This window comes from Ailuropoda melanoleuca, chromosome 5 (assembly GCF_002007445.2).
Source record: "Ailuropoda melanoleuca isolate Jingjing chromosome 5, ASM200744v2, whole genome shotgun sequence".
NCBI lineage: Eukaryota > Metazoa > Chordata > Mammalia > Carnivora > Ursidae > Ailuropoda > Ailuropoda melanoleuca.
The window spans coordinates 26,851,288-26,871,879 of NC_048222.1; the positions used below are offsets into that span (position 1 = coordinate 26,851,288).

General features: G+C 52.3%; 5 protein-coding genes across 7 annotated transcripts; 3 read left to right on the top strand and 2 right to left on the bottom strand.

The window, feature by feature from the left end:
- Nucleotides 1-2,138: 2,138 nt before the first annotated feature.
- On the top strand, nucleotides 2,139-7,984 carry LOC100466622 (lymphocyte antigen 6 family member G6F). The gene is made up of 6 exons (XM_011216711.3): nucleotides 2,139-2,289; nucleotides 3,105-3,434; nucleotides 3,516-3,779; nucleotides 4,766-4,921; nucleotides 5,097-5,163; nucleotides 5,292-7,984. Exons 1-6 carry the CDS (start codon nucleotides 2,232-2,234, stop codon nucleotides 5,314-5,316), a joined length of 900 nt encoding a protein of 299 aa, XP_011215013.1. The 5' UTR covers nucleotides 2,139-2,231; the 3' UTR covers nucleotides 5,317-7,984.
- Nucleotides 6,983-8,256, bottom strand: LOC105234422 (lymphocyte antigen 6G6e-like). Its single transcript, XM_019792830.2, has 3 exons — nucleotides 8,131-8,256; nucleotides 7,430-7,561; nucleotides 6,983-7,299 (listed from the first exon to the last, which is right to left on the bottom strand). Exons 1-3 carry the CDS (start codon nucleotides 8,180-8,182, stop codon nucleotides 6,983-6,985), a joined length of 501 nt encoding a protein of 166 aa, XP_019648389.1. The 5' UTR covers nucleotides 8,183-8,256.
- Nucleotides 8,163-12,260, top strand: LY6G6D (lymphocyte antigen 6 family member G6D). The gene is made up of 3 exons (XM_011216709.3): nucleotides 8,163-9,755; nucleotides 9,838-9,984; nucleotides 11,931-12,260. Exons 1-3 carry the CDS (start codon nucleotides 9,701-9,703, stop codon nucleotides 12,152-12,154), a joined length of 426 nt encoding a protein of 141 aa, XP_011215011.1. The 5' UTR covers nucleotides 8,163-9,700; the 3' UTR covers nucleotides 12,155-12,260.
- A 1,226-nt stretch (nucleotides 12,261-13,486) lies between these two features.
- On the bottom strand, nucleotides 13,487-16,072 carry LY6G6C (lymphocyte antigen 6 family member G6C). Its single transcript, XM_002930021.4, has 3 exons — nucleotides 15,924-16,072; nucleotides 14,106-14,216; nucleotides 13,487-13,701 (listed from the first exon to the last, which is right to left on the bottom strand). Exons 1-3 carry the CDS (start codon nucleotides 15,973-15,975, stop codon nucleotides 13,487-13,489), a joined length of 378 nt encoding a protein of 125 aa, XP_002930067.1. The 5' UTR covers nucleotides 15,976-16,072.
- A 955-nt stretch (nucleotides 16,073-17,027) lies between these two features.
- On the top strand, nucleotides 17,028-20,512 carry MPIG6B (megakaryocyte and platelet inhibitory receptor G6b). Of its 3 annotated transcripts, none has more exons than XM_034660481.1 (6): nucleotides 17,034-17,367; nucleotides 17,569-17,916; nucleotides 18,074-18,164; nucleotides 18,556-18,560; nucleotides 18,697-18,776; nucleotides 18,910-20,512. In XM_034660481.1, exons 1-6 carry the CDS (start codon nucleotides 17,307-17,309, stop codon nucleotides 19,012-19,014), a joined length of 690 nt encoding a protein of 229 aa, XP_034516372.1. In that variant the 5' UTR covers nucleotides 17,034-17,306; the 3' UTR covers nucleotides 19,015-20,512. The 3 variants fall into 3 exon arrangements, with proteins under 3 accessions (XP_034516373.1, XP_034516372.1, XP_002930066.1); XM_002930020.4 differs by having other exon boundaries at nucleotides 17,213-17,367; nucleotides 18,520-18,560; XM_034660482.1 differs by lacking the exons at nucleotides 18,074-18,164; nucleotides 18,556-18,560 and having other exon boundaries at nucleotides 17,028-17,367.
- Nucleotides 20,513-20,592: the final 80 nt, after the last annotated feature.

The window sequence follows — 20,592 nt, forward strand, 5'->3', positions numbered from 1 at the left end:
ACATTCTTTAGCTTTTTATTGCAGTAAACACCTATACAGAAAAGTGCACCATTTGAATATCTCCATGTAATCAGTATCCTGATCAAGAATACATTATACCACATTGACAGGTTTTTCCTTTTGTTTTGTCACTACCTGCCCCCCAAGGGTAAACACTATCTTAATTTCTAAACTCATAGATTAGTTTTGCCTAATTTTATACTTTATGTAAATGGAATCATACAAATCATGCTCTTTGCTTCTTGCTTCTTTTACTTGTTATGTTACATTTGATATAGTCTTTGGTATGCATGGAATATTTCATCAGCAACAATTTTAAGGGGGTGCCTGGGTGGGTCAGTCGGTTAAGGGTCTACCTTCAGCTCAGGTCATGATCCCAGGGTCCTGGGTTGGAGCCCCATGTTGGGCTCTCTGCTCAGTGGGGAGCCTGCTTCTCCCTCTCCTTCTGCCCCTACCCCCCACCTGCTTGTGCTCACTCGCTCTCAAATAAGTAAAATCTTTAAAAAAAGAAACAATTTTACAACAACAACAACAAAAAACACCAATTCAAAGAGATACAGGCACTCCTATGTTTATTGCATTATTTGTCCATTGATGAATGGAGAAAGAAGATGTGAGATATGTGTATGTGCGTTTGTGTGTGTGTACACACACACACATATATATATGAAATATTATGCAGCCATAAAAAATACTGAAATCTTGCCATTTGCAATGATATGGATGGAGCTAGAGAGTATAATGCTAAGCAAAATAAGTCAGCCAGAGAAAGACAAATACCATATGATTTCACTCATGTGGAATTTTTTCTAAAGATTTTATTTTATTTAAGATTTTATTTATTTGTCTAACAGAAAGAGTGCGCACGAGAGAGTACATGCAGGAGGAGCGGCAGAGGGAGAAGGAGAAGCAGGCTCCCTGCAGGGAGCCTGCATGGGGCTCCATCCCAGGACCCTGAGATTATGACCTGAGCCAAAGGCAGACGCTTAACTGACTGAGCCACCCAGGTGTCCCCATATGTGGAATTTAAGAAGCAAAACAAGCAAAGGGAAAAAAGAGAGAGAGAGAAATCAAGAAACAGACTCTTGAGGCACCTGGGTGGCTCAAATAAATACATAAAATCTTAAAAAGAAAGAAAGAAAAGAAACAGACTCTTAATTATAGAGAACAAACTTGTGGTTGGGGAGGTGGGACATGGGTAAAAAAGGTGATGGGGATTAAGGAGGGCACTGGTCGTGATGAGAACCAGGTGATGTGTAGAAGTACACTATATTATACACCTGAAACTAATAAAACACTGTATGTTAACTAACTGGAATTAAAATAAAAACTTTAAGGGGCTCCTGGGTGACTCAGTCAGTTAACATCTGCTTTTGGCTCAGGTCATGATCCCCCGGGGGTCCTGGGATTGAGCTCTGCATTGGGCTCCCTGCTTGGTAGGGAGTCTGCAGCTTCCTCTCCTTCTGCCCCACCCCCTCCACCGTGCTCTCTCAGGCGCATGCGTTCTCTGTCTCAAATAAATAAAATTTTTAAAAAAATAAATAAAAAATTAAAAATATATCAACCATAAAAATTTTATTAAATAACCTTTAAAAATAAATAACACATTAAAAACTATTAAAGCTATATGAAGAACTGCTTTGAGAATCCTGCCTGGGGTAACAGGATTTGGTGAATTCTCCAGGCTCCTGTTATCCTTTTCCCTCAGTAGTAACTTAATCCACTCATCAGGGGCTCAGAAGAGCTCTGTGCTGTGCCAGGCAGCCACAGGGAAAGCCATTCTAAATTATTTATGGAGTATTGACCAGGTATGCAGCCTTATGTTGCACTGTGTGGAGACCAACACGAAGACTCAGCTTCTTCGCTCATGGTTGGCGTCTCTCTCAGGATGGAGGAGAGAACACAGAATGTACTTTGAGACTAAATGAAGGTGGACAGCTGTGCCCACTTCTGCACAGGCTTTTTAACATGTGTCCTTCAGCTGATGTGGAGTCAGAAGTGTGAGGAGATTATCTTCAGAACACCCTGGACTGGGTCTTTTCCCCCTTGGGACTGAAAGGTGATGGTCACTTTTTCCCTAGTAGACATGAAGCTAGTCTTTTATCTCCCCAGCATTCCCATCCCCTTAGAGGCCCATGTCACTGCAGACCAGAGAGTGTGGGACTTTATCTGGGTTCTGCTTCCTCCATGGGGCACCAGTCCTGGGCTAGAGAACTTGGCAGGCTCTCCCCATGGCCGCCTTATTCCTCCTCCTTCCGTTCCTATGTGGATCCCCCCGGGCTGCTGCAGGTAAGGAGCAGGAGGTGGGGGATTCTTTGCCCATTCCAAAGGTTGTAAGGAACTACTGCTATTTCTCCTTAGAGGCCTGGGGAAGGCATCTGACTCAAGAAGATAGATTTACCCCAACTGACTCCCCCCGCCTCTAATTCTGGGGAAGACCCAGAGACAATGAGGGTCCAGGTCATGTACAGTTTCTTTCTTTTTTTTAATGTTTAATTTTTGATTTATCTATCTATCAGAATGAGAGAGCGAGAGAGCGAGTGCGCATAAGCAGGGGGAGCAGCAGGCAGAGGGAGAAGTAGGCTCTCCGCTGAGTGGGGAGCCCAATGCCGGACTTAATCCCAGGACCCTGGGATTGCGACCTAAGCAGAAGGCAGATGCTTAACCAACTGAGCCACTCAGGCGTCCCTAATGTTTAATTTTTTAATTTTGGAAGCTTTTGTTTTGTACAGTCTATTTCTTTTCTTTTTCCTCCTCCCCCTCCCCCTCCCCCTCCCCCTCCTCCTTCTTCTTCCTCTTCTTNTTTAGAAAATAAGAATAGATGAGAAAATGCGTCCAATGAGAGGAAGAGAAAGGGCCTTTGCCAACTGTTCTAGCCTTTTTTTCTCTTGCCTTCAGATTCCCTCACTGACTAGAGGAGAGGGGAGGAAGGCCCTGCCCTCTCCTCCCCTCCTCACTTTTTTGTAGCTGTCACTTGAGAAACGTGCTCATAGACAGACCCATAATGGGAGACCCCAGAGAGGGCAGAAGCTGGGGGTTGGAGGTCAAGTGGGAGCTGTTGATCTGATGGAGCTTTCTAGTCTCATACAACCTCCACCCCGCAGACAACATCCAGACCATCTATGTAGCCTTGGGGGAGGCAATGGAGCTGCCATGTCCCTTACCACCCACGCTGAGTGGAGACGAACTCCTGTCCTGGCTCCGCAGTCCTGTAGCAGGCTCCTCCACCGCCCTGGTGACCCAAGTCCAAGTGGCCAGACCAGCCCTGGACCCTGGGAAGCCCATAAGGGCATCCAGGCTCAAAGTGCTGGGGAACTACTCATTGTGGCTGGAAGGGGCCAAAGAGGGAGACGCCGGTCGGTACTGGTGTGCCGTGCTGGGTCAGCACCACAAGTACCAGAACTGGAGGGTGTATGATGTCTCCGTGCTTAGAGGTAAGTGAAGGCATGTGGATCAGGGGCCACTGGGGACCAGAAAGTCCAGCAGAGAACTAAGAGGTCCCTCTCTCCCCGCAGGATCCCAACTATCCGCGAGGGCTGCAGATGGATCCCCCTGCTCTGTCCTTTTGTGCTCTGTGGCCCCTGCCAGACGCCTAGACTCTGTGACCTGGCTAGAGGGAAGGGGTTCTGTGAGGGGCCATGTACAGTCATTTTGGGGAGATGGAGCTGCCCTGCTCTTGGTGTGTCCTGGGGAGGGGCTCTCTGAGTCCGGGGAACATAGACCAAGAATCATCCGCTGCCTCGTGCCTCACCACAAAGGGGTCAGCTTTAGCCTGGCAGGTAAACTGAGGGAGAAAGTGGGAGAGGATATTGCCTCTGGTGCATTCCGCACCTGCTGGCTAGGGGAGGAGCACGAGACTTTGTACTTGGCCAGATTTGGGTGGGGGATTATTTCTGGTGGAACAGACCATCACCTGTAGGAGGGGGGCTTTTTTCTCCCTGACTAAGTCCCTAACAGAGAAGGGGGTTGTTTAAGCCAATTCTCTGGTGGAGTAGACCATTGGCCAAAAAGGGTGAGAAGGACTTTGGCAGAATATACCATTACTTAGAAATAGGGTAAGCTATGTCTTTTGTGGACTATCTCCTAGCAGAGAGGAAGAAAAGAAGAATTATTCATGGGGGAATTGTCTTTCGAAGAAAAGATATATGTGCTATTGTTATAACGGACTACTGAGAGTGAAAATAGAAGGGGAAAAATATATATAATTGTTTTATAATTAGAAGCCCATTATACACAGACGAATGCTATTGGATGTAGAAAAACCCATTTACAAGGCAGGAGGGAGGAGAAAATGGCCATTATTTTGGTAAGCAAAGGCCAGGTAACGGGCAGTGACTGGGTCTCTCTACAACCTCGGCACCGAATACGGCGCCTGGCATCTGGTGGGCACTCAGGGAATGCTTATGGAGTAAATGAGTGAAAAAATGAATGAATCGGAAGGTACTACTTTTTCCTGAAAGTCTGGATTACTATTAAGGATATGAGGAAAGATTGCATTTATGGCTGACGGTCTGCTCTGGAGTTAGCTGTCCATATGTGGGTGGGGGTGTGTCGATATTCACTACCAACAGGGCTTGACGGGGTCAGCATGAGAGGCTTGAAAATGGGCCAAGTGGATTGGTGGAAACTGGGGGCAAAGAAGCTTATGAAGTTTTTTTTGGTGGGAAGAGCCCACTAGACTATGAGGGGAAGCCTTTCTTTGGGGCACAGGAACAAACCCCTCACCACCTCCCTCCTTATCCCTATTGTCTTGCCCTTACTGTAGCCTCCATGGATGCCTCCCCTGCCCTCTGTGCCCCTTCCATGGGCTGGGATGTGTCCTGGATCCTGATGCTGTTGCTCACAGTGGGTCAGGGGTTCACCATCCTGGCCCTCAGCATCATGCTCTGCAGACAGAGGGTCCAGGGGGCTCAGCACAGAGGTGAGTCCCTCCCTCCCAGAGAGAAAGAAGAGAACATGTGGGTGTGAGGCAGAGGGTGGAGCTCACATCTTGCCTCTATACCCGATCTTCTCTAGGGGAGGAGGGTAGTAAGAAATATAGCTCTGAGTTATCTGGTGATTTCTCTGCTGTACCCCATGTGGCTCCTTCTTCCCAGATGCCTCGATTCCTCAGTTCAAGCCTGAAATCCAGGTCTATGAGAACATCCATTTGGCCCATCTCAGGTGAGGAACACTGGGGGGTGCAGGCTTAAATCCCAGAGGAGACTGGGGTTGGGGTGGGTATGGGGGTCCTGAGGAGGTGGAGAATGGAAGTATGCTTAATCTGTCTTTCTACTTCACAAAACCCACAGCCCACCTGCTCCCAAGATCAGATGATCTCCGTGACATCTGCTGGAAGTGTGACCTGCTATCTCTCTGGACATCTGGCACCTGAAGGCTTCGCCTGAAAACCTTGGCAAGGGGGGAAGGGCTGAGAGTGCTACTTTACAGATCAGCTGGTCTCCAGCAGTCAAGCTATGTGTGTGTGTGTGTGCGTGTGTGCATGTGCGCACGTGTGTGTGTGTGTGTGTGTGTGTGTTTTGGGGAGGCATTGAAGGAATGCAGAAGCATTATTCTGTGATGTCACCTGTGAGAAGGTGTGGTCTCCTGTTTCATAGCAGCCAGTGAAGGGGCGGCCCTGAGCCCCCAGTACCGTGGGATTGAGGGGAGCCCAGGGTGGCTGGCGAGGGGGTGAGGAGGGGTGGGGATGGGCAGAAACGAGATAGAAGAATCCAGAGACTTGAGCAATTGTGGAGAGTCAGTCTTGGGGAAACCACAGGACAAACGGAGGGAACTAAAGAAGAGGGAAGGGAAGGGACTCAAGTTAGAGGAAAGAGATGGGCAGAGAGGGAAAACAACAGAAGCACCAAGTGGGAGGACTGAATAACAGAGAATGAGAAGGCTCGGGTTGCCTCTAAATTAAGCCAGGTCACCCCCCACCTCCATCCCCTCATCCCCACTCAATCTTATTCGCACAGAGAAGTTGAGGGAGAACACGCACCTTTAATCAGACCTCAGACTTCCTTGCATGGATGGGGAGGGCACTGAGTCAGGATGGGGGTGGTTATGCTTAGCCCCAACTCCGAGTCACCCTCCTTATCCTAGCACTTCATGTGGCATCCGGAGCGGTGAGAGGCTAATCAACATCCTGACATCCTGGGGGCCCCAAGAGTCCATGCTATCTCCCTGCATAGAGGGAGTGTCCACAGGGGTGGGTGGGTGGATTCCCTGGTGGGGTGTGTCCTGGGCTGTCTGTGAACCACGGACAAGCCTGGGCTGGTCAAGCAGGGGAGGCCGCTGATGCTCCTAACTGGTCCATTCCCAGTCTCAGGCAGAGAGGAACTGGACTGCCTACCACACCCTCACAGGCAACTCCACCAGACGCCCTTTTGTGAGTCTGCTCAAGCTTGGGCCTCCCTGGAGAAAAGCTTTCGCAGAAGTCTCACCTAAAGCCTTCATGCTACAGTGGCTTAAGCTAAGCTATTAGCAAGAAGCAGGACGCGAATGACACAGATGGAGAATGAGTTGAAAGTTACAGTTCAGGACGCAGCAGCCCAGCCCAACCCACCAAACAGGTCTAGTTTGTTTTGAGAGAGAGAGAGCGCGCGCGCACACACACACACACACACACAAACACACACAGCAATGTCCCAGACTCCCAGATAGCACTTTTATTAAATTTACTCTTCACAGTTCCCCCAAGAAACTCCTTCCTGAGTTCCTGACCTGCCAAATTAATCTTTCTAGCAAGCCTGTTCTCCTCACCATACCTGGTGCCCCTTCAAGCCCCTTGCCTGGGACCCGCGGCTCCATCAAACCGCCTGCCTTGCCCAAGACCTGGAGCTGAGATAGGACATCAGCAGTGGGCATCTAGAAAAGACAAAAGACCTAGGTGTCCTTTGTGAGGCGGGGCTCTGGACAGGTGCCTATAGGGGCTAGGTGGAACCAGGCCTCGGAGGGGTCTGGGAGGGTGTGAGGCCGGGCATCTGAGGTCTCTACAGAATTAGGTTCTTGGGCATATCTTAGATGCAGGTGTCTCGAGGGCGGTGGTGATGGGGGCAGAGTCCTGGGTTGAAGGTTGCAGATCACCGTGAAGCCAACGGAGGAGAGGGCCTCCCCAGGTGAAGCTGGCCACTAGGAGGAGAAGGGCGGCGAGGAGGGGACTGGGGAGCGGCCGCAGCGTGGTGGCCGTGTTGCACAGGTCCTGCTCACAGCAGTGGTGCCGCAGAGCGTAGGAGCGCGACCAGTAGGTGGCACGGCCCTGCAGAGGGCACTGGGCCCGTGGGAGGCAGCCTTTCCGCTCGATGATCTCATTCTGCTCTGTGGGACAAAGAGAGAATGCTGAGGCCCGGGGAAGGAAGGAGGCAAGGGCTGTGGGGCAGCAGGGAAAGCAGGGTGGATGGATGGATGGAGATTGGCTGGGAGAAGGGCCATTGGGCCCAAGTCCTACCTGAGGTGCCAATGCTGATGCCACAAGCTTCATCGTCCTGACACTCGGTGGGAACAGGGTAGCAGGGTTTGGCAAAGCTGCAGGTGTAACAGCGGAGCCGACCCCGGGCAGGGGGTGGGGGTGTGGTGAGACCTGCGGGGGGTCCGCAGAGATCAGGAGAGGCCAAGGGGCCCATGAGAGGCTCAAGCTCAGATCTGGGACAGGGATTCATGCAGAGAGTTGACACACAAAGTGGGGAGAGGGAAATGGGGAAAGGGAAGGAGAAGGGCAGATAGAAGTAGAAAAGGAGACACAGGGAAGGGAGGGGAGACAACTCGGGGGAAAAAAAAGACACAGATGCGCGACAGAAGCCAAGAGAGTCAGAGAGGAAGGCAGAGAGTGACACCACAAGTCAGACCTGGGAAGGTGGGGTGGCATTGAAGTTAAGCAGATGGTGCCACAGACAGAGAGCAAGTAAGAATTTACACTGACCGCGGGGTCCCCGCAAAGAAGCAAGAGGTGAGAAAAGGAACAGGGGAGACAGGACAGAGGCATGTCAAGATGCTGCAAGGAACAGAGAGTTATTCTCAAATGCCTTGGAAAAGAAACTTCTGGTTCCAGCTTCTCCTGGCCTGAGGCCATTCCTGAGAGCTCTTCTTTCTAAAGCCTATGCAGCTCTCTGCTCAGCATCTTCCCCGATTCTCCCCACCGGCCCCCCTTACCCAGTGCCCCACAGAGGAACAGGATGCACAGGAAGATGCTGGAGGTGCCCATGGCTGGACCCAGGGCTCAGGAGTCTGGGAGAATGTGATCTGCACCCTGAGATCCCGAGAGCTGGAGCAACTGAGCAAGACAGGGAGGGACCAGTAAACAAACACACCTAGGGAGTGAATCTGGGGGGTGGAACCGGGACCAGATTCATCAGCCTGACGCAGTAGGGGCCATGGGCCCTCAGGTCCTGCGCCCCACACCTCTCACATCCTCCCCACCCCCTACTTCATTGGGCTGGAGCCTTCAGGGTCTTCTCTGTTCTGTGTTTGTTGCTTTCAGCTGCGTCTGCCGCTCCAGAGTTCTGTCTGTCACCTTCCCCCTCACTCCTCCCCACCTCCCCTTGTCTCAAGCTGTTCTCGGCTCTGTCAGCTCAGCTCCCTGTCTTTGTTTGCTCCATCTTTCCCCTCTCCGTGCATTTGAGTCTCTCAAGGTCACCCTCCCAGAAGGCCTGGCCCGGAATTATCCCGGGGGCGTGGTGTCTCAATGTGGAATCAAGAATACCCTCTCCCACATGCCCCCTCCACACAAAGCTCAGCTGTGTAAGTGGGACCCCACCCAGCTTCACATCCCTTTGATCCCCCCAAGCCTCAACATTTGTACCCCATAATTATCTCTCTCAGCTTTACTACTGCGGAGGAAGGAATTAATCATGGGTGGGGCCAGAGGGACAGATGTGTTTCCACTGGGGGGGAGGTTCAGAAAGACAGGAAGGAATGCAGAGAAAGTATATAGGAGGTGGTGGTAGATTCTGGAAAACTGAGGTTAAGACATTGAGGAGGAGAGCCTGATCTGGGGAATCAGAGCAGGGATGTGTCAGGAGTAAGATAGGGGTTGGAGGAGGGCAGAGGAGACGGATATCCTTTTTTTTTTTTTTTAAATCTCAGGACCTCTTTATACTCTTAAAAATTACTGAAGACCCAAAAGAGCTTTTCTTTGTGTGAGTTAATATTGGTATTTACTATAGTATTTACTATATTCAAAATCAAAACAGAACATTTTAAATAGGTTTATTTAAAAATAAAAATAATAAACCTATTACATGTTAACAAAATACAGTTTTGTGAAAAGTAACTTCTTTCCCAACAGCACAGGAGTGTGGCTCTACACTTTGGGAATTATGTAAAAGTCAGGCTGAATGGAAGATGGCCGGGTTATCACACCTGCTTCTGTGCTCAGGCTGTTGGGATATGTTATTTTGGTTGCAGTATGCTGGGAAAAGCCGACCTTGTATAGATATGTAGGTGGAAAAGAAGACCACCGAGGGCCCTCTGGTCAGGAGTTCTGGGGCCACAGCTTGAGCACCACTGAGGATGGAGGGATCTGGGGGTTCCGGAGGATGGAGGATGCCAGCAGCTCTTTCTCCCGCGGGGGGCCCTCCCTGTCCCCAGTGGGGCCCCAGTGCCTGCTGGGGGAGATTCTTTCTTCCCTTTTTATTGCCCTATAAAGCACAAGGCAAGGGGGATATAAGGCTGGCTGATCAGAGCCAGGGAGAGGGGAAGGGAGAGAGGTGATGCTGACACAATGAACTCCCTACTTGTCCAGATCCTGATCAGCACCCTGCTGGGGTCTGCCTTGGGTAAGGAGGCAGCCAAAGCCTGGCCCCCTCTACCAGCTGGCTCCCGGTCAGCTCAGGTCAAGCGCCTCTTCTCTCCTGCCAGGAAACCACAGGCAGTGCTTCCAGTGCAAAGGAGGCCCCAGCAGCTCCTGCAAAGAACCGGTGACCACCTGCGGGGAGGAGGGGCCTTGCAGCTTCCTGGAGCGCAAGCCCCAGCCTGGCCAGGGGCAGAACAAGCTGTCTGGAAACCGTGAGTCCTCAGTTTCTCCCTCTTCCCCCAGCCCTCCCCTGCCTCCAGCTCCTACTTGGATCCTTCTGGTGTCCAGAACCTTCCAGGCTCAGTCTGGCTCTGGGCAGATGGTGCCATGGCAGAGTAGAGCAGTCCGTAGCCCCTTCTGGCTCTGGCACTGAGCCCCTCAGCAGCCCACTGTCCATGTACTCCCACCTCCTCCTCTTCACGCTCCAGAGTCTCATAGGCCATTCATTTGTAAGTGGTTGAAAAAGTTCTGTCCCTTGAAGGTAGGGACCAAAATATTAAGCCAACCTTGCAGACATTAGCTAAGGACCAGGGTGTGTGTGTGTGTGTGTGTGTGTGTGTGTGTGTGTGTGTGTATGTAATTTTGAAATTATTATTTTTTTTCTAAAGATTTTATTTATTTATTTGACAGAGATAGAGACAGCCAGCGAGAGAGGGAACACAAGCAGGGGGAGTGGGAGGAAGAAGCAGGCTCATAGCAGAGGAGCCTGATGTGGGGCTCAAACCCATAACGCCGGGATCACGCCCTGAGCCGAAGGCATACGCTTAACCGCTGTGCCACCCAGGCGCCCCTTGAAATTATTTTTGATTGACAGAAAAGTTGCAAAAATAGTAGAGCTCCTGTATATCCTTCACCTCCCTTCCTCTAATGTTAGCATCTAATATAACCATAGTACAATGATCAAAATCAAAAAATAACACTGGTACAATACTATTGACTAGGGGCACTTAGGTGGCTCAGTCGATTAAGCTCCTGACGCTTGATTTCAGCTCAGGTCATGATCTCAGGGTCCTGAGATCAAACCCTGAGTTAAGCTCCCTGCTCAGCAAGGAGTCTGCTTGAAGATTCTCTCCCTCTCCTTCTGCTCTCTCTCTCTCTCTCAAATAAATAAATAAATCTTTAAAAAAAATACTACCAACTACTCTACAGGCCTTGTTCAGTTTAGCCAGATGTTCTACTCATGTCTTTTTTTCTGGTCCTATAGCCAAACCAAATGAGAGTGCGTCCACCCGGTGCTCAGCAAGCCAATGAAATCTGACACAGGGTTTTTGCGGTGAAGAGAGATAGGCTATTTATTGGTGTGGTGCCGCCCAGAGGAGTGGGGAGCTGATGCTCAAAATCCCACCCCTGCCGCCTGACAGCTTGCACGTGAGAGTTTTTGAGGGCAAAATTGGGGCTAGGGGTCTTCTGAGAAGGTGGGCGCTATTGACTGGAGGCCCGCGAGGGCATGCTAGCAGGTCATGCTCTGCTGCCACTTCGTCTGGTCCCCTGGAGGTCTTTTCCATCTCAAGAGACTTGGAATCTAAAAAATACCTTTATTCTCTATGTTAAACTTTTCATTAGGCATATCCAATGATATGTCTTTCGGATAGCACTGATTAACTACTTGTCCCACAGGTTCCTTTGAGTGATAAGCAAGCATTCCTATCCCTTGAGCCTAGGCGTGTGTGTTCCTCGGCCGGTCCGGCTGTGCCTGTGGGTGACGGGACATTTTCCACCTGAACTGACAAGAAGGACGTTGGCTTCAGTCCAGGACCCAAACCAGGATCCCGCATTGCATTTAGCACTGTCTTCTTAGTCTCCTCCGATCTGCGACAGTTCTGCGTCTTTGTCTTCCATGACATTGACACTTTTCAAGAGTCCCCATAAGTTATTTTAGAGACCATCCCTCAATTTAGATTTATCTACTATTTTCTCATAATTTGATTGCAGTCATGGATTTTTGGCCAGAATAGCACAGAAGGGAGGTCGGTCCTTTTCAGTGCCGAATCAGAGGGCTCACGATGTCAATGTTAATTTTGGTCACTTGGTTCCATGGAGGTGTTTTTTGGAGGGGGCAGAGAATCCCTTTGGGCTCCTTGAAGTCACATCCACTCTGCCCTAGAAGGCAAGTCCTCAAGTCAAGAGTCCAACACCCCAGTCTTGTTCTCTCTCTCAGCCTCAGTGGCCTTGATTCATCACTATCCAGACTGCGTGGCGGCCCATCATTGCAATCAAGTGGAAACAGAGTTGGTGGGAGACGTGACTTACACAGCCCACAGGGACTGCTGCGTCGGAGACCTGTGTAACAGCGCTGTGGCAAGCACTGCGGCCCCGCCACGCATCTTGGCTGCAGCAGCCACTGCCCTGGCCTGGCTCTTGCCAGCACTGTGGCAAGGCTAGTAGGCTCGGGGAAGGGAGGGGAGCAAGGGAGCAAAGGAACGAAGGAGATCCGAGGTGAGAAGACAAACACCCCTCTGTGAGCCATTAAAATCTATCCACCGCTCTAGAGCTGACTGGAAAATGCCATCTATCTTTTGTTTTGGAAGAATTGCACGAGTTTTATGGGGACATCCATGCTCTAGTTACAAAGTGTCAGAGGACTTAGTTACAATAGTGTGCTCCTTAACCAATGAAACCCCAAAGGGCAATGGAGACTCTGCCCTAAGTGACTCCTGGATCCTATTGCTAGGGAGAATCCTCCCTAGCAGTGAGGACCACTGAGGGGAGTGGGCTCTGGGCTGAGTTGGGGTCACCAGGAATCAAAGAACCTGGTTCGGTTTGTTCTCCTCTCTCCCGTTTGCAACTTGGTTCCCAATGTGACTCTATAGGATTGAGAAAGGAAAAGGAAGCATCATGATGGGAGGATTGCTTAGTGCCCCACTTAGTAACCTGGCCATGTGAGGCCCTTGAGTCTAACCTGAGGGACTGGGGCCTGCTAAGAGGATCCCCATGCAGCTCTCCTAGTCTTTTGGGGGAGCCCTCAAGCCAGGCTGCAACTCCTTCTTGGCAGTACATCAAAGGTGTGCCCTAAATTTGGGATAAGGATTGTTGCTCCAAACACTGGGACCTGTGTGCCAATCCCAGACACAGGAAGGAAGGATGGAGGCCTGAAAAACTCGTTTCTCCATTCACCTCAGCCCAGCTTCCCAGGGAAACTACCTGGAGGGTTCTTGGAGAAGGGCAGGAGCTGAGAGTGTTACTTCCTGAGAGGAGGCCTCTGACAACAGGTCTTTTGACAAAAAACACACAATTTATCAGACATAGACATTTATTACTCAAAATGCAAAGAGGTGAGCATGGGTATGAGGTATGTATGGGGGCCAGGGTTTGGGGAATCAACCCCATACAGTGAGGTCATCAGGTCCTTCCTGGGAGCCTTTGCAGGGGACAGGACAGAAGCCCCGTTTTAGGCCCAGATCTCTATTCCTCCCCGCGCTGGGCACAGTAGAGTGCAGGACACAAAGAGCAGAGCTCTTCTGGGGACCAGTGGAGGATTTGGGAGGTTGAGAGGGATATGGGAAGGGACTCGGGAAAAGCCAAGTGGAGGTTGTAAGGTAGAAAGATGGGTGGGGAGACCACTGTCTAATTAAAGAAATGTGAAGAGCCTGGAGAAATGCTTTTCTGAGTGAAGGGAGTTAAGGAGAGACCAGTGTAGGGAGCTGGGGGACAAGGAGACACAGGGCTAAACTCAGGCTAAGACAGGTGGGAGGAGGGATAGCCATGGAATGAGTCTCAGTGCAGCAGCCAGAGGCCAAGGCCAGCCACAGAGGTGAGGAGGACAAGGGCCAGGGCTGGGGTGGGCCGAGGGGCTGGGCTATTGCAGTTGTCTTTGTTGCAACAGGTGGTGTTATAGGTCAGGCCTAGCTTGTGGTTGGTTTGGTTGAAGGTCTCCCGACAAGGCTCTTCCGGTGTGCCACATCGAAGGTTGGAGAAAACCCACATCTTACCTGAGGGTAGGAGTGGGCCATTGGGTCAGCTAGGACGGGTGCCTGGCCTGCCTATGTCCACTTCCCCTCCCCATGCACCCACCAGGCTTCCTTCCTGACTCTTTCCATGGCCCTCCCCTCTTTATCTCTTCTCAGTAAGTCTGACTGTCCTCCTGCACTTCTGTCCCCCACCCCCCTCACCCCCATCTTGGTCCTTGGACTTGTGGCTGTGAGGCCTTGGACTTGTTACTGTCTACAATACATGTAAAGTCATAGAATGGTGCCTGGCACATAAGAATCCTTGGCCAAATATCATCATTGCTGGGACTGTCTGTCCAATCTCAGTCTGAGCCACAGTTGGGTCTCAGCCCTCGCCATAGAGTCTCCCACCGGCCCCCTCTCCCCACTAAAGAGGGGGATATTACCGAGGTACACATTTGTTGTGAGGCACTGCTGTCCTGGTTCCAGGCGGCAGGATTGCCGGTCCACACAGCCCAGCACGGGCACCTTGTAGCAGGAGTGACAGCGAATATCAGCTAGGAAGACACAAGTCAGGCTGAGGTGATGGAGTGTCTGACTCACCTGAGGACCAGCAGAACTGTGGGGTAGGGTGGAGAAGAGCCAATCAAGTAGGTGTTCTGACCTGTTTGGTTTGGTGGTGACAGAGCAGGTGAGTGAAGCAGAAAAAGTGGAAGTGGGTGAGGGTGGAGTTGTTGCTCTGTGAATGTCTACACCCTAAATATCGTCCTGCACCCCACCCCATTGGGGATGAGTCAAGAGGGGCAGAGCTACCAACAAAAACATGGGGCTAGGGATAGATGGAATGTGAGAGTACCGTGGGCAAGGAATGGAGGAGGTGGGGAAAAAGATGAAGGAATTCAGAAGACGTCACAGACGGAGACTTGAAATGGGAAGAAATACTACAAAGAAAAATCATGGTTGTTGGGGAGCCTGGGTGGCTCAGTTGGCTAAGCATCTGTCTTTGGCTCAGGTCACAACCTTGGGGTCCCGCGATCGAGCCCCACGTCGGGCTCCCTGGGAGCCTGTTTCTCCCTTTCCCTCTGCAGCTCCCCCTGCTTGTGCTCGCTCACCCTCTCTCAAATAAATAAAATCTTAAAGAAAGATTTGACACAGAGAGAGAGCAAGAGAGGGAACACAAGCAAGGGGAGTGTGAGAGGGAGAAGCAGGCTTCCCGCAGAGCAGGGAACCTGATGCGGGGCTCGATCCCAGGACCCTGGGATCATGACCTGAGCCGAAAACAGGCACTTAACATCTGAGCCACCCAGGCACCCCTCAAATTAATAAAATCTTTTAAAAAACCCCAATAAATAAAATAAAAATCATGGTTGCAACATTTGCATCAATGGCTTGGGACTTGAGGCTGGCAACAAAACCACCTGTGGCCAGCTTTAGCAATTTACTCTCACCACCTGGGGCCACCATGAGAGTGGGAAGAGGAACCGGACCTGAGTGGGATCCTCTCACTCCGGCAGCTCTTGGACAGGAAGGAATAATATCTGGGGAGAAGATCAGCAGGTGCTGTCTGAGCACCTTATGAGAATGGAGAGGGTGGGTGCAGAACGTGTCACCCTCCAATCTCCCACCTCAGCTAATTCTAGGCTTGCATGAGCCAAGTTTGGTGAAGGTGGGGTTCAGTCCAAGGGTAGAGGAGCCCAGTGACTGCACCTCTGTGGAACAAATCCACTTCACCCTGGGGGCGAGCAGCCCTGGCATTCCCACCCTAGAAGGCTAGGGCATCTCTCTAGTTCCCCAGGAGGTTCTAGGAGATCACCGGGACCCTCCAGAAAGCTTGTGTCCCTGAGGGTATGCTCCCCAGGGAATAGCAGCGCTGAAGTGGTAAAGGCCACTGCTTGAATGACAGAACAGAATCGAAGGAGTAGGTGGGGAGGGTGGGGCGCACAATAAGCCCCAGGCTGGATGCCTAGGTTTCTGGGAGGACTCCGCTGAGTGCAGGTGGTGAGGGGAGAAAGCAGTAAGCTGGGTTTGGTCATGGGGGACAGGGGACCTGGAGCCCTGGCAGGTTAAAAGAGTGGGTCTTGGAGGTGGGGAGAAGTGTGAAGGAGACATGGGTCCTTGAGAAATGGAGCAAGGGCCCTGTCACAGGGAGGCGCGGGAGAGCTGCGCTGGCTGGGACTAGGGGTTCTTGGGATCCCGAGCAGTGGGCAAAGGAGGGAAATGGGTGGGATAAGGTGTAGAAGTCCCTAGGGCCCCCCGGTGCTCACCTGAGACCCAGCAGAGCAGAGCAGACAGGGTGAGCAGGAGAAGGCCTTTCATGATGAGGGTCCCAGGGATGGTAGCTAGTGCAGCAGCTGAGAGAGATTTTCAGGGATCCAGCTCTGGGAGTTGAGTGGCCTTTTTGGAATTTATAATCCCAACGGTCCCTCCCTTCCCTGCCTCTGGTGGCCCCTCCTTCCCCATTTACACCCAGATGACCAGGGGTGGGGAGGGACTACATGAGGGAGTAGGGATGGGAGAGAGAGGTAGTGCAGGGTAGGTACACCCAGGGCCAACTCCATTTTGGTTCTTGGTTTCAGGACAAGACACCCCTCCCGGTTCCCAGCTGACAGCCCTCCCTGCCCAGTCCTCTAAAAAGGCATCACCAAGGCCCCTGTGATGTTACAGCGGCTGTGGTGGCAGCGCCGGCTGCTTCCTGGGAAATGGGCAGTGGGGTGCGGCCTACACTAATCGCCCAGTTTGGGTTCCTGGGGGGCGTTGGTAGGGGCATGTGAGCAGAAACTGAGGGCAGAAGGGGCCAGCTTAATCTGGATTCAGCCTTGACATGGTCTTCCCAACCCCTGCTCAGCCACAGGACGAAGGATGAAGGGTTTGTGATGTCAACAAGGGCTTCTGTGATGTCACAACAGCAGAGGCATAGGCTGGGGCTGCCTGCTGAGGTGCTGCCTCAGGCGCGTAGAAGGTTCTTGGAACCTGCCCTGGCTAAACGAGGGCTTGGCCTGGCCTGGGTCGCTCTAGTTCAGTGAGAGCCAATGAAGTCCAGGGTGTGGGGCATGTGGCCGGCTCCAAAGTGTCTCCCAAATCAAAACCTGCCAGTTTGGGTGGAGCACCATTGGCCAGGAGGGACAGTGTGGGCACAGAGAGGTGAAGTAGAACTTAGAACAAGAACAGAAGTTGCAATGATGATAATGGTGAGCACCCAGGGCTTCTATGCGCCCACCATTGCTCTAGGCGTTTTAGGTGTATTACTTTTTTTTATTTCTCAATATTCTAGAAGGTAGGTGCTTTTATCCCTGTTTTACAGATGAACGAACAGGCCCAGAGAAGTTAAACGACTCGCCCACGTCACTCAGCTAGTAGTTGGCGAAGGCAGGACTTGAACTCAGACAGCCAGGATGCTCGGGGCCACTGCTACCCTGCAGGAGTTAAAGTATGAGAAAGTGCTTCTGTAACCAGTCTGAGTACCACTTTCAACTGAGTATTGTTTGAGGGTTGTGAGCGAGCCATCGAAGACTCCCAGAGGGATCCCGGCAGCTGGTAGCCCCGCCCCGCTCTTATCGGAGCCCCCAACGCGCCACTCCTCACCCCCCAGTTTCCCTCCGGTCTCCTTCGCTGATACCCTCGCCTCCTATCCCTACCACATCCCAGCCATGGCTCTGGTTCTGCAGCTGCTGCTGTTGCTGCTGTCAAGAGCCCAGGGAGACCCCGGGGGTAAGCCATCTCCCCCTAGGAAAGTTGGGATGGGCGCGAAGAAAGACTGAGGGAGGGGCGAGCGATGGGGAGGGGAGGGTTGATGTGTGTGGGATAATCCAGGCTGGCGGGAGCGCAGAGGAGAGGGGAGAGGGAGGAGACGGGAGTGGGCTTCGGCTATCCCTGTGGACTTGCCCTAACCCCTGTCTCCTGCAACCCCAGCTTCACTGGACGGCCGCCCTGGAGACCGGGTGAATTTCTCCTGCGTAGGGGTCTCGCATCCCATCCGCTGGGCCTGGGCCCCTAGCTTCCCGGCCTGCAAGGGCCTGGCCAAAGGACGCCGCCCAATCCTGTGGGCCTCATCGAGCGGGACCCCCACCGTGTCTCCAGTCCAGCCCTTTGCTGGTCGCCTACGTGCCCTGGACCCTAGTATCCGGCGGCTGGAGCTACTCCTGAGCGCGGGGGACTCAGGCACCTTTTTCTGCAGGGGCCGCCACGAGGAAGAAAGCCGAACGGTGCTTCACGTGCTAGGGGACGGGGCTGATTGCAGGGCACCGGGGCCTACCCACGGTAGGTCCAGGCCTTTGCTCACGGCGCTTAACTCGGACACACACCCGCGGGAAGGAGAGAGGCCTTGGCTGGGGGGTTCCTGGGCGGGAGCGCTAGTTCTCTGTCTTCGCACCCCTGACCTCAGTATCCACCACCACCCCGCCCTCCGTTCCTCCAGGGTCCATGAATCCCCAGCTTCTGATCCCCCTGCTGGGCGCTGGGCTGGTGCTGGGACTCGGGGCGTTAGGCGTGGTCTGGTGGTGGCTCAGGTGAGCACGATGTGCGGGGCCTGGTTAAATGGGTTGTGACCAGAGGCGGGAGGGGCAGGACCATAACCTTCTCAGACAGAAGCTAGACCTAGAGCTCTGGCGTGTGGTTTAGAGAGGGAGGGCGGGAGGGGGGAGATCAGCGCTTGGGCCAAGGCCGCAGGCTGGTAGGCGGAGCCCTGGCTAGGTAGGCGAAGCTAGAGGCTGAGCTGGATCAGAGCGTGGGCGGAACTATCTGTGGGGGTGGAGCCTAAACTGTTTTGCGGGTCTGAGCCTTCGAGTTGCTGGGTTGCTGTTGGCCCCGAGGAGGACGAGAGACAAAATTGGTGGCTCTCAAAGACTTATACATCCGTTACAGACGATCACTCCCGCACCCGCCTCGACCACTCCCCAGATTTGGTGAGACTAACTCCACCCCGTTTTCCTTCTACTGCTCCCACACTTCCCACCTCTCAATTCCTGAGTCTGAGCCCTTGCTGGGAACACAGTGTAGGTCACTCCCTCTCAGTTCTTCAGCTCTGTCTCCGCTATACAGATCCACTCGTGAAAGTCAAGCCCCAGAGGCCAGTAAAGGAGGAGGAGCCTAAGACTGCAGGAGACCTGGACCAGGAGGCGGTAAGGGCCTGGGGATTGGAAGGGGGTTGGCCAGAATCCCCGAGACAAGTGGACCGAGAAAGAGGTCTGAATCCCCGAATCCCCCAGCGAGTCAGACTTCTGAGACCCTCCTGCCTTCCTCCCCATCTTTCAGAGCCTGCTCTACGCAGACCTGGATCATCTGGCCCTCAGAAGGCCCCTGCGGTTGTCCCCAGTGGTCCCGACTGATGCCTCCACCATCTATGCAGTTGTAGTTTGAAGGGAAGCCCTTATTCCAAACCTCACAAGCTGGAGGTTCCCACCTCTCCACAACTCCCCACCCCTTCTTGGCCCCTCACCTGGCAAAGGAATGCACCACAGGATAGAAATGAGTGCTAGCCTGAGCGTCAGGAGCCCTGGGTTCCCTGCTATCTCTGCCACTGACTTGCTCCTCCAGTTACTCCATTTCTCCTATAACTTACATGTGTTCTTCACCACTGGTGCCCTCTCTAAACCTGATCAAGCCCTGCGTGCCTCTCTTAAGACATCAACAAGTCCTAGATAGTTGTCTTTTCCCTTCCCTCTACAGTCCAGCTCTTTGAACCAGGGGCCTACACCTTCTCTTTTCCTTCACTCACTCCCACTGCTCATCAGCTCTCCATGAGGTTGCCAGTGAGGTCCTAATGGCCACACCCAGTAGAGTTTTTAGCTTGGTCTTTGATTACTTCCTTCTTTAATGCTGGCATCTTCCTTTTGGACTCTTCTTCCTTGCTCCCTACCCCCATAGTATTCCCCACCATTCTACGTTCTTTATCTGACTCCCCTCTCTTCTGGGAATCTGTCTTCCACAGCCAGTCCTCAGCCCTCACCTCTGCAAACACCAACTCAGAACTCTCTCCAGCTCAGATCTCAAGTAATGGGATTTCCCATCCATCCCCGGGACATCCCTGCCTGGTCGGCTGTAGGCATTTTGCCCACAGCATATCCAAAACCCAACTCATCGTCATTCACTTAATCCTCCTCTGCAGTCTCTCTTGATCAACCAGTTGCCTAAGCCAGAAACTGGGAGTCATGCAGACCTCCTTCTGCTCACTCCCACACAACGAACCAAGTCCTGTCTATTTTAATGTCACTGTGAAATCCATACCCTTCTTCATGCCCAGGGCTGCCACCTGAATATACTCTCCTCATTTCCTCCCTGGGTGACTCACAGCCCCACCTCATCCTCTTGCCCCTGCCCTCCTCCCTGAAGCCAGAGAGATCCTCCCCAAATGTGAACCTTCTCCTCACAGCCTGTGTTCCAGAGTTGCAGGATTTCTTCCCGTAACCTTCAGCTCTGGACCCATGGGCCCTGGCTTTGGGTACAAGGTGCTGGCAGCACTCTGCCTACCCTCCAGGCTTGTCTCTGTCACTCCACATACGCACAACATGCCAGCCTGGGAGAGATTATCCCAGCCTCCAAATATGCCTTCGCACCACACAAGTCCTAGGTCACCCTTTTTCCTCCTCCCCACTACCTTCCTGGCTAATTCTTCTTTACCCCCAAGACTTAGTTGAAATGTAGTCGTTTCTGGGAAGCCATTCCTGACCCTCTTTGCCTACCCCTGCATACATTTTGATCCTGCAGGCAGTCTCCCTGTTTATCTCTTAGCAACAACATCCTGTGAATTGTTCCATCACAACCTGTATTTCAATTTCAATGTACTGTGAGTTCCCTGCTATCAGGAGACTGACCCTTTTATATTACTGCTAAGCCTCAGTAAATGAGTGAATGAAAATGGACGCTTCCTCTCTATCAACTAGGGGTGGGTTGGTAATCTACCAGTCTCTGAATCATCTGACATTTAGATAAACTGAG

Coding starts and splice junctions, on each gene's coding strand:
- LOC100466622 (XM_011216711.3), top strand. CDS start 2,232: ATGGCCGCCTTATTCCTCCTCCTTCCGTTCCTATGTGGATCCCCCCGG. Junction 3,435..3,515: donor TGATGTCTCCGTGCTTAGAG/GTAAGTGAAGGC, acceptor CTCTCCCCGCAG/GATCCCAACTATCCGCGAGG. Junction 4,922..5,096: donor CCAGGGGGCTCAGCACAGAG/GTGAGTCCCTCC, acceptor CCTTCTTCCCAG/ATGCCTCGATTCCTCAGTTC.
- LOC105234422 (XM_019792830.2), bottom strand. CDS start 8,182: ATGGGCACCTCCAGCATCTTCCTGTGCATCCTGTTCCTCTGTGGGGCA. Junction 7,562..8,130: donor GTTCCTCTGTGGGGCACTGG/GTAAGGGGGGCC, acceptor GACCCCCCGCAG/GTCTCACCACACCCCCACCC. Junction 7,300..7,429: donor CATCAGCATTGGCACCTCAG/GTAGGACTTGGG, acceptor TTTGTCCCACAG/AGCAGAATGAGATCATCGAG.
- LY6G6D (XM_011216709.3), top strand. CDS start 9,701: ATGAACTCCCTACTTGTCCAGATCCTGATCAGCACCCTGCTGGGGTCT. Junction 9,756..9,837: donor CCTGCTGGGGTCTGCCTTGG/GTAAGGAGGCAG, acceptor CTCTCCTGCCAG/GAAACCACAGGCAGTGCTTC. Junction 9,985..11,930: donor GAACAAGCTGTCTGGAAACC/GTGAGTCCTCAG, acceptor TCTCTCTCTCAG/CCTCAGTGGCCTTGATTCAT.
- LY6G6C (XM_002930021.4), bottom strand. CDS start 15,975: ATGAAAGGCCTTCTCCTGCTCACCCTGTCTGCTCTGCTCTGCTGGGTC. Junction 14,217..15,923: donor TCTGCTCTGCTGGGTCTCAG/GTGAGCACCGGG, acceptor GTGTCTTCCTAG/CTGATATTCGCTGTCACTCC. Junction 13,702..14,105: donor CACAACAAATGTGTACCTCG/GTAATATCCCCC, acceptor TCCTACCCTCAG/GTAAGATGTGGGTTTTCTCC.
- MPIG6B (XM_002930020.4), top strand. CDS start 17,307: ATGGCTCTGGTTCTGCAGCTGCTGCTGTTGCTGCTGTCAAGAGCCCAG. Junction 17,368..17,568: donor AGCCCAGGGAGACCCCGGGG/GTAAGCCATCTC, acceptor CTGCAACCCCAG/CTTCACTGGACGGCCGCCCT. Junction 18,165..18,519: donor GTGGTCTGGTGGTGGCTCAG/GTGAGCACGATG, acceptor CATCCGTTACAG/ACGATCACTCCCGCACCCGC.